We start from the raw sequence: 14036 nt of genomic DNA on the forward strand, positions 1-14036 counted from the left end.
CAACCCTAAAAGTTGCGCCAATCAGACTGGTCTGATTGATCTAATTGTAATATTGATGCGATTGCAAGTTTGAAAGAACTAAATTGAAAGTTTGTTCATGAATGTAACATAACTGTGAGCAAAAGTACGTATTACAAATACCTATTACGAATTTACAGTTTTAATTTACTACTATGATTATTACAATACAATACAATATAAATACTCTTTATTGCACACCTCATTACAGAAAACAATACGGATAATACAGGAAGAAGAGGTTAAACAACAGGCGGTCTTATCGCATATACATATTACATATTTTTTTCAATTTTCGTTTTTTCGTTTTCAAATAAATATTTATTTCGTTTTCAGTCGGCATCCCAGTCGGCAGTCCGTTTCATTTCTATTCCATTGCAATAATAAAGCATTAGATAGGCTACTCGTACTTTTGGACTCATATTTATAATTCTCTAGGGTCCAATTCAATATCATATAGTCAAACGTCTAATGAGCGATGAGTTGTCTTGTTCTAATGAGATGCAAACAGCTGAGTACCGCTAGCTATCTAGCCTTATTTAGTAGATAGTCTTCGTTAACATACTTTGATTGGATAACTGTAACAGAAGGCTTATTTCACATACAAAAATCAAAATTATGTCATTTTCAATATCTAATGTATTCACTAGAATTACATATATCGACCGGGATATGGACCGTGGTTACCTTTTGTATTGTTTTCGAGCTCCCGTTATTTCGATGCAGTTACATATATGCATCTGCGTCGAAATATCGGGAGCTCGAAACCAATAGGTACATAAGGTAATCAGTTAATCACGGTTCATATCCCGGTCGATTTGTCTAGTGAAACTAACCGTCAAACTAATCATTCAAAACTGTTATCTAATGTATTTTATGATATTTTATATTTTTTGCTTCGCATAGTTATACAGTGGCGTAAACTACTAAATGGGCAAGAATAATTTTTTTAACCCTTTGTTAAATTTAATAAAAGGGTAATTTCTGTTAGTTGTCTACTTCATAAATGAATTAACCTGTGTTCAGCAAAAAAGCTGACTTTCTTTTCGCATTAAAGATCGTTAGCAAAAAACGTTGACGACACCTGACGTGTTCGCGACCTTTGCGCATGCGCATACGGTCAGCACGCTAGTCCGAGACGCGCGCGCATCCTGAGCGCCCCGGTTCCGCTTCCGAATTTCAAAAATCGAACGCCGATGTAAACAAATGACCGTTTGAGATTGGAACGTTATTTTGAGCAGATTTTTTTGACAGTTATGATTTTAATCTTTTAGAATGAGAGTTTTCTATTTGGTGATTTTCTTTTGTTATTCGCTTTGTTTAATATTTACGTGTCTTTAATGTTTTCTGGCATAATGAGGATTGCAGAGTTTTTTTCTGCTTAGTTGTACATTTGTTGCTGATGTGTAAAATGTGTGTGTATCGGTGTATCGTGATGATGTGGTGTGTTTTATTTGTCTTAATGTTTGTGCCTGTGCATTCAAGTTTAATTCAAGTTAGCGATGTAGCACAAAATTATACAAGGTAATCATATTAATTATTTATATATATACGCGACGAAATAAATATAATTAACAAAATATTCAAGAATGTGACCAACGAAAGAAAGTCAAAAATTGGAACAGGTAGTTATTTGTCTTCATTTTGGTGTAGGTAACTTACAATAAGTTAGTATTATGTAGTATCCACAATTTCATGGATTAATTAAGTGTGGTCCGCAGCGTAGTAATTTCTGAGTATCAAAACACAGATGTGATGGCAAATGTAGAGTTTGTAAGGGCCAGTACAGACGGACTGCATCCCGACTGCAATTGGTATAGGAACTGCTGCAACAACAACTGCAACGTCGGCGTGCAGTTGCCATACAAGTTGCTGTCGGGTTGCAGTTCCGTCTGTACTGGCCCTAATATAACGTAATCAATAAATGAAATACGTGCTCTACTTCGAGGCCATATAGGCGTCTAGTGTGAGATAGCCAAAAATAATATGATACCTATTGTTGTTTACAACAATACCACGTACTCGAATTTAAAACTGTTGAAAGGTCATACTAACATTGAATAACATTGAAAGGAATCCTAGACTCTCCGAAACATGTCGCGCGAGTGAGTCTAAACCGTAAAATTATTCAATAAAGGGGCCCACTGATTGATTACCAGTCCGCCGAACGATATCGGCCTGTCAGTTGTTCGAAACTGTCACCTTTTTGTTCTAACTGACAGGCCGATATCGTCCGGCGGACTGGTAATCAGTTGGTCCCTTACGCTGCGTCTTACGTAAGCGAGCAACTCACGAATGCGAAGCGATGCGGCGCGGCGCGGCGGGCCCACGGCACGGCGTTCGCGTTCGCAACGAGATCGATCAGCACAGATATGGCCGCTAGGTTCCGACAGCGCCACGCGCGGCTTATGGCTTTCCCCAAAATTGGGGCCGAACGGATGTACTTTTAGCTACCTGTAGCAAAGCGACGAAATCGCGGAGTGAGACACGCCTGACGTAGGACACTTCTATAGGTATCAAAAGGATTGATTCACCCCGCGCCGCATCGCTTCGCTTCGCGTTCGCGTGTTGTTCGCCTACGTAGTACGCCGCGTTAACACGAACTGACCAACTGACCCTACTTTTGCATTCCCCAAGCGTTTTATTACTTGGGACGGGATGGTGGATAATTACTTATTTACGGTCTCGGTTGGCGTAAAACTTTTATACGCGATTAAGTCCCGTTTAGCTAGAGCATAAACTTTTATCGCATTTAATTATGATTTACTAACGCTAAAGCGGACCCCATGCTAAATTAAGATTCAACAAGATAACCGGTATAAGTACATGTATGATTAGATTGATTAGAATGATTTCATACCCGAATACTTTACGTACCTAATGCAACGGAAAGCCACTCCGCCTTAAAACAGTCGTTATATTTCAATAGGGTATTATACTGCATTTAAAATAAATTATTAGAGATGCCACGAATATTCAGCAACTATTCGGTATTCGGCCTATTCGGCCACTTTCCCGAATATTCGGTATTCGGCCGAATGTTGCCTACTATTCGGCCGAATACCGAATATCTGTTGCACCTACTTAAAAAGAAAAATTGCACAATAAAAATAACCAAAAACTATATAAGAATGTATAGTATATTTAGAATGTGTTCTTGGAAAGTTGTTAAATACGAAGACCCTTTTTTGAGCATTTGTTGATTAAAAACATTTTATTTTTATAATGAGTCTGTTTTGTTTGACTCTATTCATTAATGCTGGTCAACAAAAATATATCTTAGCTTAGCTAACGTCATCTAACGTTGAGCTTTGTTAGCGATCAGTTTTCATAATAATTGGGACTCAAAATGTTCGCATGTCATGCCGAATATTCGGTCGCCGAATATTCGGTATTCGGCCGAGAGAGGGGCCGAATATTCGGTATTCGGCCAAAACCACTATTCGGGGCATCTCTATCTAATCTAATACCTTTAAACGAGCAATTCTTGTTTATTTATATATACATACATATATATTTCGGGGATCTCGGAAACGGCTCTAACGATTTCGATGAAATTTGCTATATTGGGGTTTTTGGGGGCGAAAAATCGATCTAGCTAGGTCTTATCTCTGGGAAAACGCGCATTTTCGAGTTTTTTTATGTTTTCCGAGCGAAGCTCTGTCACCCAGATATTAAATTATAATAGAAATACAAAAAGTAGGCGAGTTGACCGTGACGTCACTGTGTAATGTTTCATATAAATTCCATATTAGTAAATCGTTTTGACAGTTCTAAAAATTTGACTAGTAGAAAAACACCCTATTATGCGGTTGAAATCAAAGACCAGATGTTGGATACGAAGGATAACCAACTCATTCATGAACTGAAAACTGTATCCCATTCATTCAAGTTCGTTGGCCTGAACGAACGAATGATTTTCTTGGTAATAATTGTATAGGTACTTAGTATGAATTATTTGAACTGGAAGTCAATTATATTTGAATAATATGACAATAAAATGGAGATATGTGACGTTATCTATGAAAAGGGACCTTATTGTCGATGGCGGTTACGCCATTATTAACGATGCTCCGATATAAATACAATGCCGCGCGACGCTGTGCGGCGTAAGCGCCATCGCAATAAGGTCCCTTTTCATAGATAATGCCCCATATGAACATGGAAATCATATTTTTGTTGACAATTACAACCATTCTTTGTTTTGAGGCGAATACAATACAACCATTAATTTATAATTATCGTTTTTACTTTGGACCTGAATAAATAAACTTTAAACAATTGCAGTTCATTTTACTACGGCGTACAACACAAAACTGCATAAGTAAAACAAACTTCACAATTTTTGTAGCCAAAACATAAATAAAATAAATATTTTAGGACATTATTAGAGTCTGTTCGGAAAGAGAAGAGTCGTGGAATGTATTGGGCCTCATACATTCCGCACAGATTACACAAATTGACCAAGTCCCATGGTTAAGCTCAATAAAGTTTGTAACCTAACAGACTACAAAGATAATTTTGTTCATGTCAAACATATTAAAACACACAAACAGAACAGCAAATGGTAATGATTTGTATAGATGAGATGACCTAGATTAAAACTGATTTCCTCATGCCTTTGTCGTGACTTCCGGATGACATTTTGATGCCGCTCGATCATTTATTTTACATTATATAGATTTAGATACCTCAATTATATAATTTACTTATACCAATATTTATTTGGTACCTACTTATAGTTATAATTCGCGGCCGCCTGTTGTTTACCTCTGTCTTCATGTATGGTTTGTCTTTCCTTGTATCTAAATTTATTCTGAGATTTGTATTGTATTGTATAATTAGACCACGAACTTTTCCTGGCAAAGTGCTTGACCAAATGGAATTTCGATGCACCTGTAATCGAGGAGTATCTCAAATTGACAGCTAAATAAATACAACAAAAACATAACGTGGTGTAACTCACTGAATAGTTTAATGAGTATAAATTAATATAGTAGGTAAATAATATTATGTCCTTTCGATATTTACCATCTGAATATGTTTCGTCAAAATCCAAAGTTCCGATGGGATGTCTTTTCAAAAAAATATTCGGCATACGACGATTACTTTATAGGTAAGTACTGTTCTAACAAAAATCTATGAAATTAGATTTTGGGAATCTGTCTGTTGGGGTCCCTCCCAAATTTTACGATTCTTTGTCAACATAAAATATTATCGTCGAAAACCAAAAATTCCCATGTCTAACCACAAGTATGTTTCTTAAATAGTTATAGGATTATAGGTACGAGGGGTGTTCAAAATATTCTCGGTATGAGAATGAAAACAAACAAGTACGAAAAGTTTGATATTTTTATTTTTCAATATACTCCCCCCCTATGTTCATACACTTAAAAGATCGATCAATTATTTTTTTTAATCCTGCATAAAAATATTTTTTATCTTTGGTGTAAAAATGCTCCTCCACTGCCGCCTTCAATGCTTCATCATCGGAAAATTTATTTCCACGCAGATCCTTTTTAAGATTGGGGAACAAAATGAAGTCGCTGGGGGCTAAGTCCGGACTATACGGTGGGTGAGTAACAGTTTCAAACCCACATTCAACAATAGCTGCCTTGGCAATATGAGCAGTATGGACGGGGGCGTTGTCATGCAGAAGCATAACACCTTTGGTTAACTTTCCTCGCCTCTTTTCTTTGATTGCATCCTTTAATTGACGTAGAATGTTAGCGTAGTACTGTCCTGTGATATTTACACCTTTTTCTTTATAATCGATCAGTAATACTCCTTCACAATCCCAAAATATCGTGGCCATGACCTTGCCAGCTGAAGGGATGACCTTGAACTTCTTGGGATGAGCTGAACCCTTAATGTGCCACTGCATGGACTCTTGTTTACTCTCTGGGTCATAATGATGAACCCAGGTTTCATCTCCAGTAACTATTCTTTGCAGCACCTCATCAGGATTTTCACCGCACAGGTCAATAAAATCGGAACAACAAGCTACACGCATGTCTTTTTGAAGCCGAGTCAGCATTCGCGGAACCCATCTTGCACTTACTTTTGACATATTAAGATGGTCATGGATAATATCATGTACGGTACCAATAGAGAGATTGGTTACTTGTGCTATAGATTTTACCTTCACTCGACCATCTTCCAATATAAGTTTTTCCACTTTATCAATATTTTCTTGTGAAGTAGCTACTACAGGCCGGCCAGGTCTAGGGTCGTCTTCAACACTCTCCCTTCCACGTTTAAACTCGCTTGACCACTTTTGAATGGTAGATAAAGAAGGAGCAGACTCACGGTAAACACAATCCATTTCCTCTTTTATGGTTTTTTGATTTTTTACCCTGTTTTGTCAAGAATTTTATCACGCATCGATGTTCTAATTTAGTTAACATTGTCAATTCCCACATGATGTTCATGTTTGTTCAGCAATTGCAGAAAAACAAAAGAACATCTCGGTTCGAATTATACTTTTTTTTAATGTCAATGAATAAACCTTAGCGGCCAGTAACGAAAGAAATTTTAGAAGAGGTTGTAAGATATCAATACCGAGAATATTTTGAACGCCCCTCGTATATGTAGTCATAAGGATCCTGAATAATTCCTGATTGAGTGCTTAAGTTGGTTCATACAAGGAAGCAATCACTACAGATTATGCGCCAACGCAACTGTTTTTGCTGCTTGCACAATACACAGATTCGGTGCAGTAAGATGATGATAACCACTGTTTGAACAGATGGTTTAGCCAAGTGAAAATCGTCTATAGAAAATGCCAACCGAATCTTTAAAAAAATAGGTGAAAAACTTAACTTAAGCCCCTTTTGCAAGTACATAGTTGTGTACAGTTCACAAAAAAGCATTAAATTAACCTTAAAGAAAAGAGCGAAATCTGGTCAAAGGCCGGCAACTCACTTGCAAAACCTCGATCTCTTGTGTTGCGGGTGTAGAATACCACTGTCCCTTATCAGTACCGACAAATTATGGCAACCCTAGTTATGCGGGACTCATGCCTATATTTTTGTATTGTAGGGAGGCGGTATTTGCAGCTGCTTCATTTGCAACTGCTCACTTTTTCAAAAGACTGTGTTCCAAATGTTCTTGTTTATGATGTACCCATATTTGCAACAATATTATTCACCCATGTTAAATAAGCTTAGCGTCATACATTTTGAACAAAAACACCTATGCTGGTTGCTGTATTGTAGGTATGTATAGGTATAGCTTGATTGGCTGGCCGATCAATTAAATCTATCAAAACTCAAGATATCCCTTCCATAATATCATTGTTCTCTCTCGGCATCAGTCACGATTATAATCACTCATATATGTCACTGTAGAGTGCTAATTCAGAGTAAGTACATATCTTGTAATGATATTAAATTGTTTGCTGCATCGATCCATTGTGCCAAGTGGCATATAAGCATAATGTAACGGGTGTCCATGGGCGACGGTAATCGCTTACGATCAGGTGATTCGTCTACTCGTTTGCCTCCTCATAAAAATACTAGATTTTGATAACATTTTCTATTTAATCTTAAATTATGTTGATAACATTAACCAAACCAGTTTAAAACTAAACAAGGAATATATATTTGGTCAAACAAATTTGTCAGTAAATAAGAACAAAAAAAAACTATACTCATCCTTTTCTTTTGGGTGCTAGTAGTGTAAGACAAAGAGAGTATGATTCTCTGTGTCTATGTTTGAAATGAGACAGTCCTTCGACAAACTATACGAACCTTATGTTTATTTACAAATATCAAATATTTGTCTGGAACTTCTATAGAATTGAAAATTCTATCTTCACCGCCACAGACGAAAAAGGTTGTCACAAAAAAAATATAGTTGGTCAAATCAATTTTTCAGTAAATAGGAACAAAAAACTATACTCATCCTTTTCTTTTGGGTGCCAGTTAGTACTGGAACTTACACTAGTGTGTAAGACAAAAAAGATAGTATGATTCTCTCTGTCTATGTTTGAAATAAGACAGTCCTTTGACAAACTATACCTCTACCTATCTAAAACTACCTACTATCTTACTACCTTACTTCTGTGTACTATGCTAACGGACCGTAATCCAAACATAATTGTTCCACACAAATAGCAAAACACGACTCCTGAGATCTTCATTACAAACATACACATGCAGCCAGCGGCGGCGCCACTGTTTAACGAATAATTCAATTTAATATGAAATGTGATCAGTTTAGTAATTAACCACTGGCATAGTTAAATTTGTGAAGCACGGTGTAGATTGTACTTTGAGTTAACTGCTTGCATTTACTAGCAGGGTATAAAGTGGAATCATTCCCATTATTTTGATAAAATTGGGACCAATAGGGATATTACTGCAATGTTTTGCCGCCAGAGCGCAGCACTAGTGACTTAAGTATACCATAATAGAGTAACTTATACATACTTACATACTGTACCTTAAACTGTTTTTTGACAAGTTTTCACAGACAATCAAATATGACATTGATACATCAAGGCGGTTTGTTTACAAAGGGCCTACCGGGAAACGCGAAATCGAAACTCAGCTATCTGCCTCTTTATCGCTCGAATATGCAAGAGCGATAGAGAAGTTAGATAACAAAATTTCGACTCTCTCGTTTGCGGTAGACCCTTAGATTGTGACTTATTTTGAGAGTGGCGCACCCTACGCAGACTTTCGCGTAATATTCCCTATTGGAAAGCCCTTGTAAATAAAAGTCTTGGAGGATATAATCAAACGGAGACGCCATGTCTGTAATTTTCTGTATAAAACAGTCTGCCGATTTTTGCGGGGGAGGGGAACGTCAAATGTATGCGTAACGTAAAAATAGCCATGTCAGATAAACGTCAGTCCATACATTGTGTATGACCGTTGGCCGCCTATTTTCGACAGAGGGGAAAGCCTGTTAATGGCTACTCCGTTTAGTTGTATCCTCCAAGATAAAAGTCGATCATTATAAATGTCAAAGTTTTGTTATTGTTTCTTTACGCAAAAACGTAAAGGGGGGGAGGGGGCTGTGAGTTTAACATCTACGTGGAGGAAGTCGCGGGCAGAGGCTAGTCATAAATAGAAATCTTCTCAAATTGAGAACTACCTCCCTCCTTCTGCTCCTAACCTAAATAATTCTCCTAAATATAAATAAATAAATAAATAAATATCAGGGGACATCTTACACAGATCAACCTAGCCCCAAACTAAGCAAAGCTTGTACTATGGGTGCTAGGCGACGATATACATACGATACACTTATATAGAAAAATACGTACTTATATACATAGAAATCATCCATGACTCGGGAACAAATATTTGTGTTCATCACACAAATAAATGCCCTTACCGGGATTCGAACCCGGGACCATCGGCTTCACAGGCAGGGTCACTACCCACTAAGCCAGACTGGTCGTCAATCCATCCATCTTAAAACCTGTTAAATAGACTTTTTCCTTCCTTCCAGCTACCCGTGCACTGACCAGAACCACCTGGTCCTCATACCAGGCGCTCTCACTGCAGGCAGCAGCAACCGAGCTTGCGTATCACGGTTCCACTCTGAAGGACCAGCTTATGTGACCTTGACCTTGAAGGCTGAGGGTCAAGAAACTAAAGCTACAAGAGATTTGCCCCCTGGTAAGATTGCCACAGCCAGTAAGTTTGCTTAAAGCAGCCGCATGCGTATCAAGGTTACATTCTGAGGGCCCAGCTCATGTGACCTTGACCTTGAAGGCTGAGGGTCAAGAAACCAAAGCTACACGAGATTTGCCTCCAGGTAAGAACTGAATACTTTCAAGGTCCAGATCATGTCCTTGAAACCCTGAAGACCAGAACCACCCTGGTCCTCATACTGCCTACGTATCGCGGTTCCACTCTGAGGGTTCCACCCTGATGACCCAGCATGTGACCTTGACTCAGCTCATGAGCCAGAACCACCTAGACCTCATGCCAGGCGCCCTCACTGCCGGCGGCCGCATCAGAGCCTTACGTATCACGGTTCCACCAGGGCGCCTTGGGTTCGGCACGTGTTCGGCATTCACCTTAATTAATTTAATCTGACTTGTTTATCATCATCACTACACCTTATAAAACAAAGTCCTCAGCCGCGTCTGACTTTTTGTGTGTTTGTACGGGATAAACTCAAAAACTACTGAACGGATTTTCACGCGGCTTTCACCTATCGATAGAGTGATTCTTGAGGAAGGTTTTTGTATAATTTGTTAACCCGTGCGAAGCCGGGGCGGGACGCTAGTATTATTAATTATTATTTCTGCCCACAGGCGATGGAGGCTGCCTGGATCTACCCGTTCCTCTGCTGCCGAATACCAAAGCCGAATTCATTGTTAATATAAGGTAATGTAAACGATGATGAAATGTCCACAAAACTGAGCACGAATCATATCATATTATAGAGCCTGACCAAGATAACAGTGTGGTTAAATAGAAGGGTTATAAATGGCTCAACACACTTTGTTACGTTAAAGTCGGTACGTGAGTTAGCATCAAAGACGGACGGTTATGCACAAAACTAACATGTTTACTTTAGGTAGGTATAGGTGAACCAGGATCTATTGAGGGTGCGCCATGTTGCGGAATTTCACTGGAACTAATTTTTTCATACTACACTGAATTGTCACCCTATACATGAGAATAACAACGCCCTCTTGACAATTATCATATATTACTGGTCAGGCTATACATAATTAATAGATTTTGTTAGAGAAGTAATTCTCAAACAAGAAATGAAGCGTGTGATAAATTGTCAGTGTCCTAACCAGCGCCAGTTTAAACTAATTGAAAGTTATGTCACCCAACAACAAGTCCTAACCTTGTTTTTGCCGCATCGCAAATTCCTTGCAGCCCGTTTGGAAACTTGGCTGGAATCTGCACCGGCCGTCCTTCGTCTTTCGACTTTATTCTTGTTTGACAGATGAGATGACTATTCGGCTTTTTTGAATTGGTATTCGTAACATGGCGTGGCCACTTTCGATTGTTTGTAAATTTTCTGGGTTAGATTTATCATACCTGAATACTGTGCATTGTACAGAGTCAAGTGGCGGGAAAGAGGGGAGGCCTTTGCCCAGCAGTGGGACACACTAATAGGCTAATAAAAAAAATAAAAAAATACTGTCCTAACAGATAGGTACCTATTAATCAATTTCATCTTCCTCGTGTGTGTCACGGCTTTTTCCTAGGGTCATGGGGCCTGGGGACTGCGTGGCAAGTTGGCAACTAATCACAAGTATAGGCGTAGGCACTAGTTTTTACGAAAGCTACTGCTATCTGACCTTCCGACCTAGAAGAAAAACTTATTGGGATTAGTCCGGTTTCCTCACGATTCACGATGTTTTTCTTCACCGAAAAGTGACTGCATTATAACTTTACGACTTGATCCTTCCTTAATGGAAGCTACGCATATTCATACATATATTTACACAATCATAATAAATCATAAGATTCATAAGCATAACTTCTTGTCTCATTCTTTACTCATATAATTTCTATCTTTCTCATTCTCTTAAATCCCATTCTTCATTTTAAATCAAAAGCATATTTTTGTATAAATCTTGTATTTTTTACTTTATTGTGTTCAGATACCCTGAACTCTGCACTTGGGAACGCCGTCTAACCCTCCGCATCACCAGCGGCAGGGTCGTGGTGTTACATACCGAAAGGGCCCGGTACCGGCCTGGGGATACCGTTCGCGCCCGAGCCTTGGTCCTCAAGGCTGACCTCGCTCCAGTGCATGGCAGTGTAAGTACACTTGCACTATATCACCAGCGGCAGATGTCGTGCTACATACCGAAGGGCCCGGTACCGGCCCGGGGATACCGTTCGTGCCCGGGCTTTAGTCCTCAAGGCTGATCTCGCACCAAGTCCATGGCAGTGTAAGTACACTCCTGGTAGTCACCTTACACTTCATAGATCTCGACTAGTAGGGTCATCATGATACATAAATACTGAAAGTCCCCGGTAGAGTGCTCAAGGCTGACCCCGCTCCAGTCTATGGCATTGTAAGTACACTTGCACTACATCTCGAACGGCAGTAGTCGTGCTACATACCGAAAGGGCCCGGTACCAGCCCGGAAACTCCGTCCGCGCCCGAAGCTGAGGGGCTACCGCGAAAATTGAAATTGCGTAAAAGTACAGAACCCTCGGTGGGCGAGTCCTACTCGCACTTGTCCGGTTTTTAATATGAGTATACTAAAAAAGTTTATAACCCAATTAAAACATTGCCCTTGGTTCTTAGATAACTGACCACTTGACCATTAAAAATGACGTGACGTGACCTCCCAACGTCATAAAACCATTGTGAGATGCGTCGGCCATGGCCTCCGAAGGCAAACGCCGGCGGGTATGCAAATGATGTTTATTTATTCGTTCTTGTTTGTATGTTAAGCCAATTTCTCTTCAAGAGGACGTATTCTGACGGTAGTGGTACATAATTATTCTTAGACTTTATCCAAGCGATATACTTACTCAAGCTGCTGTTAGGTACTAATTCCACGCAGACGAAGTCGCGGGCAAAAGCTAGTGTTTAAATCAATTATAATATAATATTTCTTTCGTAGAAAAAGAATGAAAGGAGACGAGATTGAGGGCCCGATTCGGATTTTGTAATAAACATCTATTAGATATCTTTTAGACATCGCCAAGATACGATAACGCGATATGTTTAAAAACTAACCTGTCAAATTTGACATTTCCGCGATTCTGATGGAGATACTCTTGAACCATGGTATAATAATATACTCCGCCTGGTACTCTCTTCCGAGATTCGCGAATGACCTAACACTTGCCTACGTCATCATGCTGTTTACAGGTTCTCAAACTTTAAAATGTGGGAGAATTTTAACCAACGGTGAAAATTATTTTAACGGCATTAATTTTAAGTTATTCATGTAGAAACAATAGTAAAATAAAACAAATATATACTGCCCTTTCCACTCCTACTCTTACAGTTCCGAATAGAACAGCCAACCATTTTCGTAACAAAACATTAATTACCAAGCTTACGACGTGAAAAGTTTGGAAAACACTGCGACTGCTGACACTGAGCGAGAAGGAAATAACAATTAACACGCGTTCGACAAGGATGACGGTCAGGGACAAAATGGCGGATTGTCAAATGTGACAGCGCTATCCTGTGTTGCAAGTAGTGTAAACAGAATTACCCGAACGTCTGAAATTTCTTTCGTGAATCGGAAGATATTGCTAACAAATAATTAAAAATGACGTGTTATTGTAAAATTTAAGATAAAATACATATAAATGAAAATTATAAAATTATAAAGAAATATTTTAACTTATTAACCATAGATATAATGTACCCATGTAACATGTTATGTTGAAATATAGTGGCAATGTTATTGTGACGTAGGCAAGTGACACTCTGGGAAGAGAAGACCATGTTTTATTAGACCATGCTCTTGAACGATTTCCACAAGATATTACTTAGAGATCTAATTCACATCTAATAGATATCTAACACGATCTATCGTAAAAGTGACATTGGTTGCCGGAATTGCGCTGCAAAAGAGAACTAGTTGAAATCTAAACTATAACGTATCTAGAATGGATCTAGTACGTGTCGTCTCTTGTAAATATCTTGAAGTTTGAATACGGCAGTGAGATTTGTGAACGGAAACTATTTATTAGAATTTCATGCAAAGCCAATGAACGGCTAGTCTTGATCTTGAATTTAACTTCAACTTAATAAATAACCCAGAATACTCACCCGACTCAAACCGGCCCCTGACACGGTCATCCGCGAATACATTAACACAAAAACTGGTAATTAATCTCCTTTTCAATTAATTGAAGTGTCGCGTTCACTTTGTTTTACGAGCTTTATTTTAACGGGATCGAAATGTCATTACATTACAGGGTGACTTTATTACTTGTGCTCAATTTATTTCACTGTTAACTGACAGTTACCTTATTACCCAAATACCCACCCTTATTATTAACGTTATTACAAAATGCATAAGGTCCACCGATGGACAGTTTAGTGTTAGTTAA

The 14036-nt window shown here is 38.7% G+C and overlaps 1 protein-coding gene across 1 annotated transcript in view; it reads left to right on the forward strand.

The window, feature by feature from the left end:
- Nucleotides 1–1150: 1150 nt before the first annotated feature.
- The window catches only part of LOC134655468 (pregnancy zone protein-like), a 43364-nt gene continuing 30478 nt past the window's right edge, over nucleotides 1151–14036 (forward strand). Inside the window, exons 1-4 of the mRNA XM_063510931.1 lie at nucleotides 1151–1542; nucleotides 9481–9650; nucleotides 10295–10367; nucleotides 11609–11768. Coding sequence (XP_063367001.1) covers nucleotides 1421–1542; nucleotides 9481–9650; nucleotides 10295–10367; nucleotides 11609–11768 — 525 coding nt within the window. The 5' untranslated portion in view covers nucleotides 1151–1420. The remainder of the gene's footprint in view (nucleotides 1543–9480; nucleotides 9651–10294; nucleotides 10368–11608; nucleotides 11769–14036) is intronic.

The sequence above is a fragment of the Cydia amplana genome, chromosome 16 (genome assembly GCF_948474715.1).
Source record: "Cydia amplana chromosome 16, ilCydAmpl1.1, whole genome shotgun sequence".
Lineage (NCBI taxonomy): Eukaryota > Metazoa > Arthropoda > Insecta > Lepidoptera > Tortricidae > Cydia > Cydia amplana.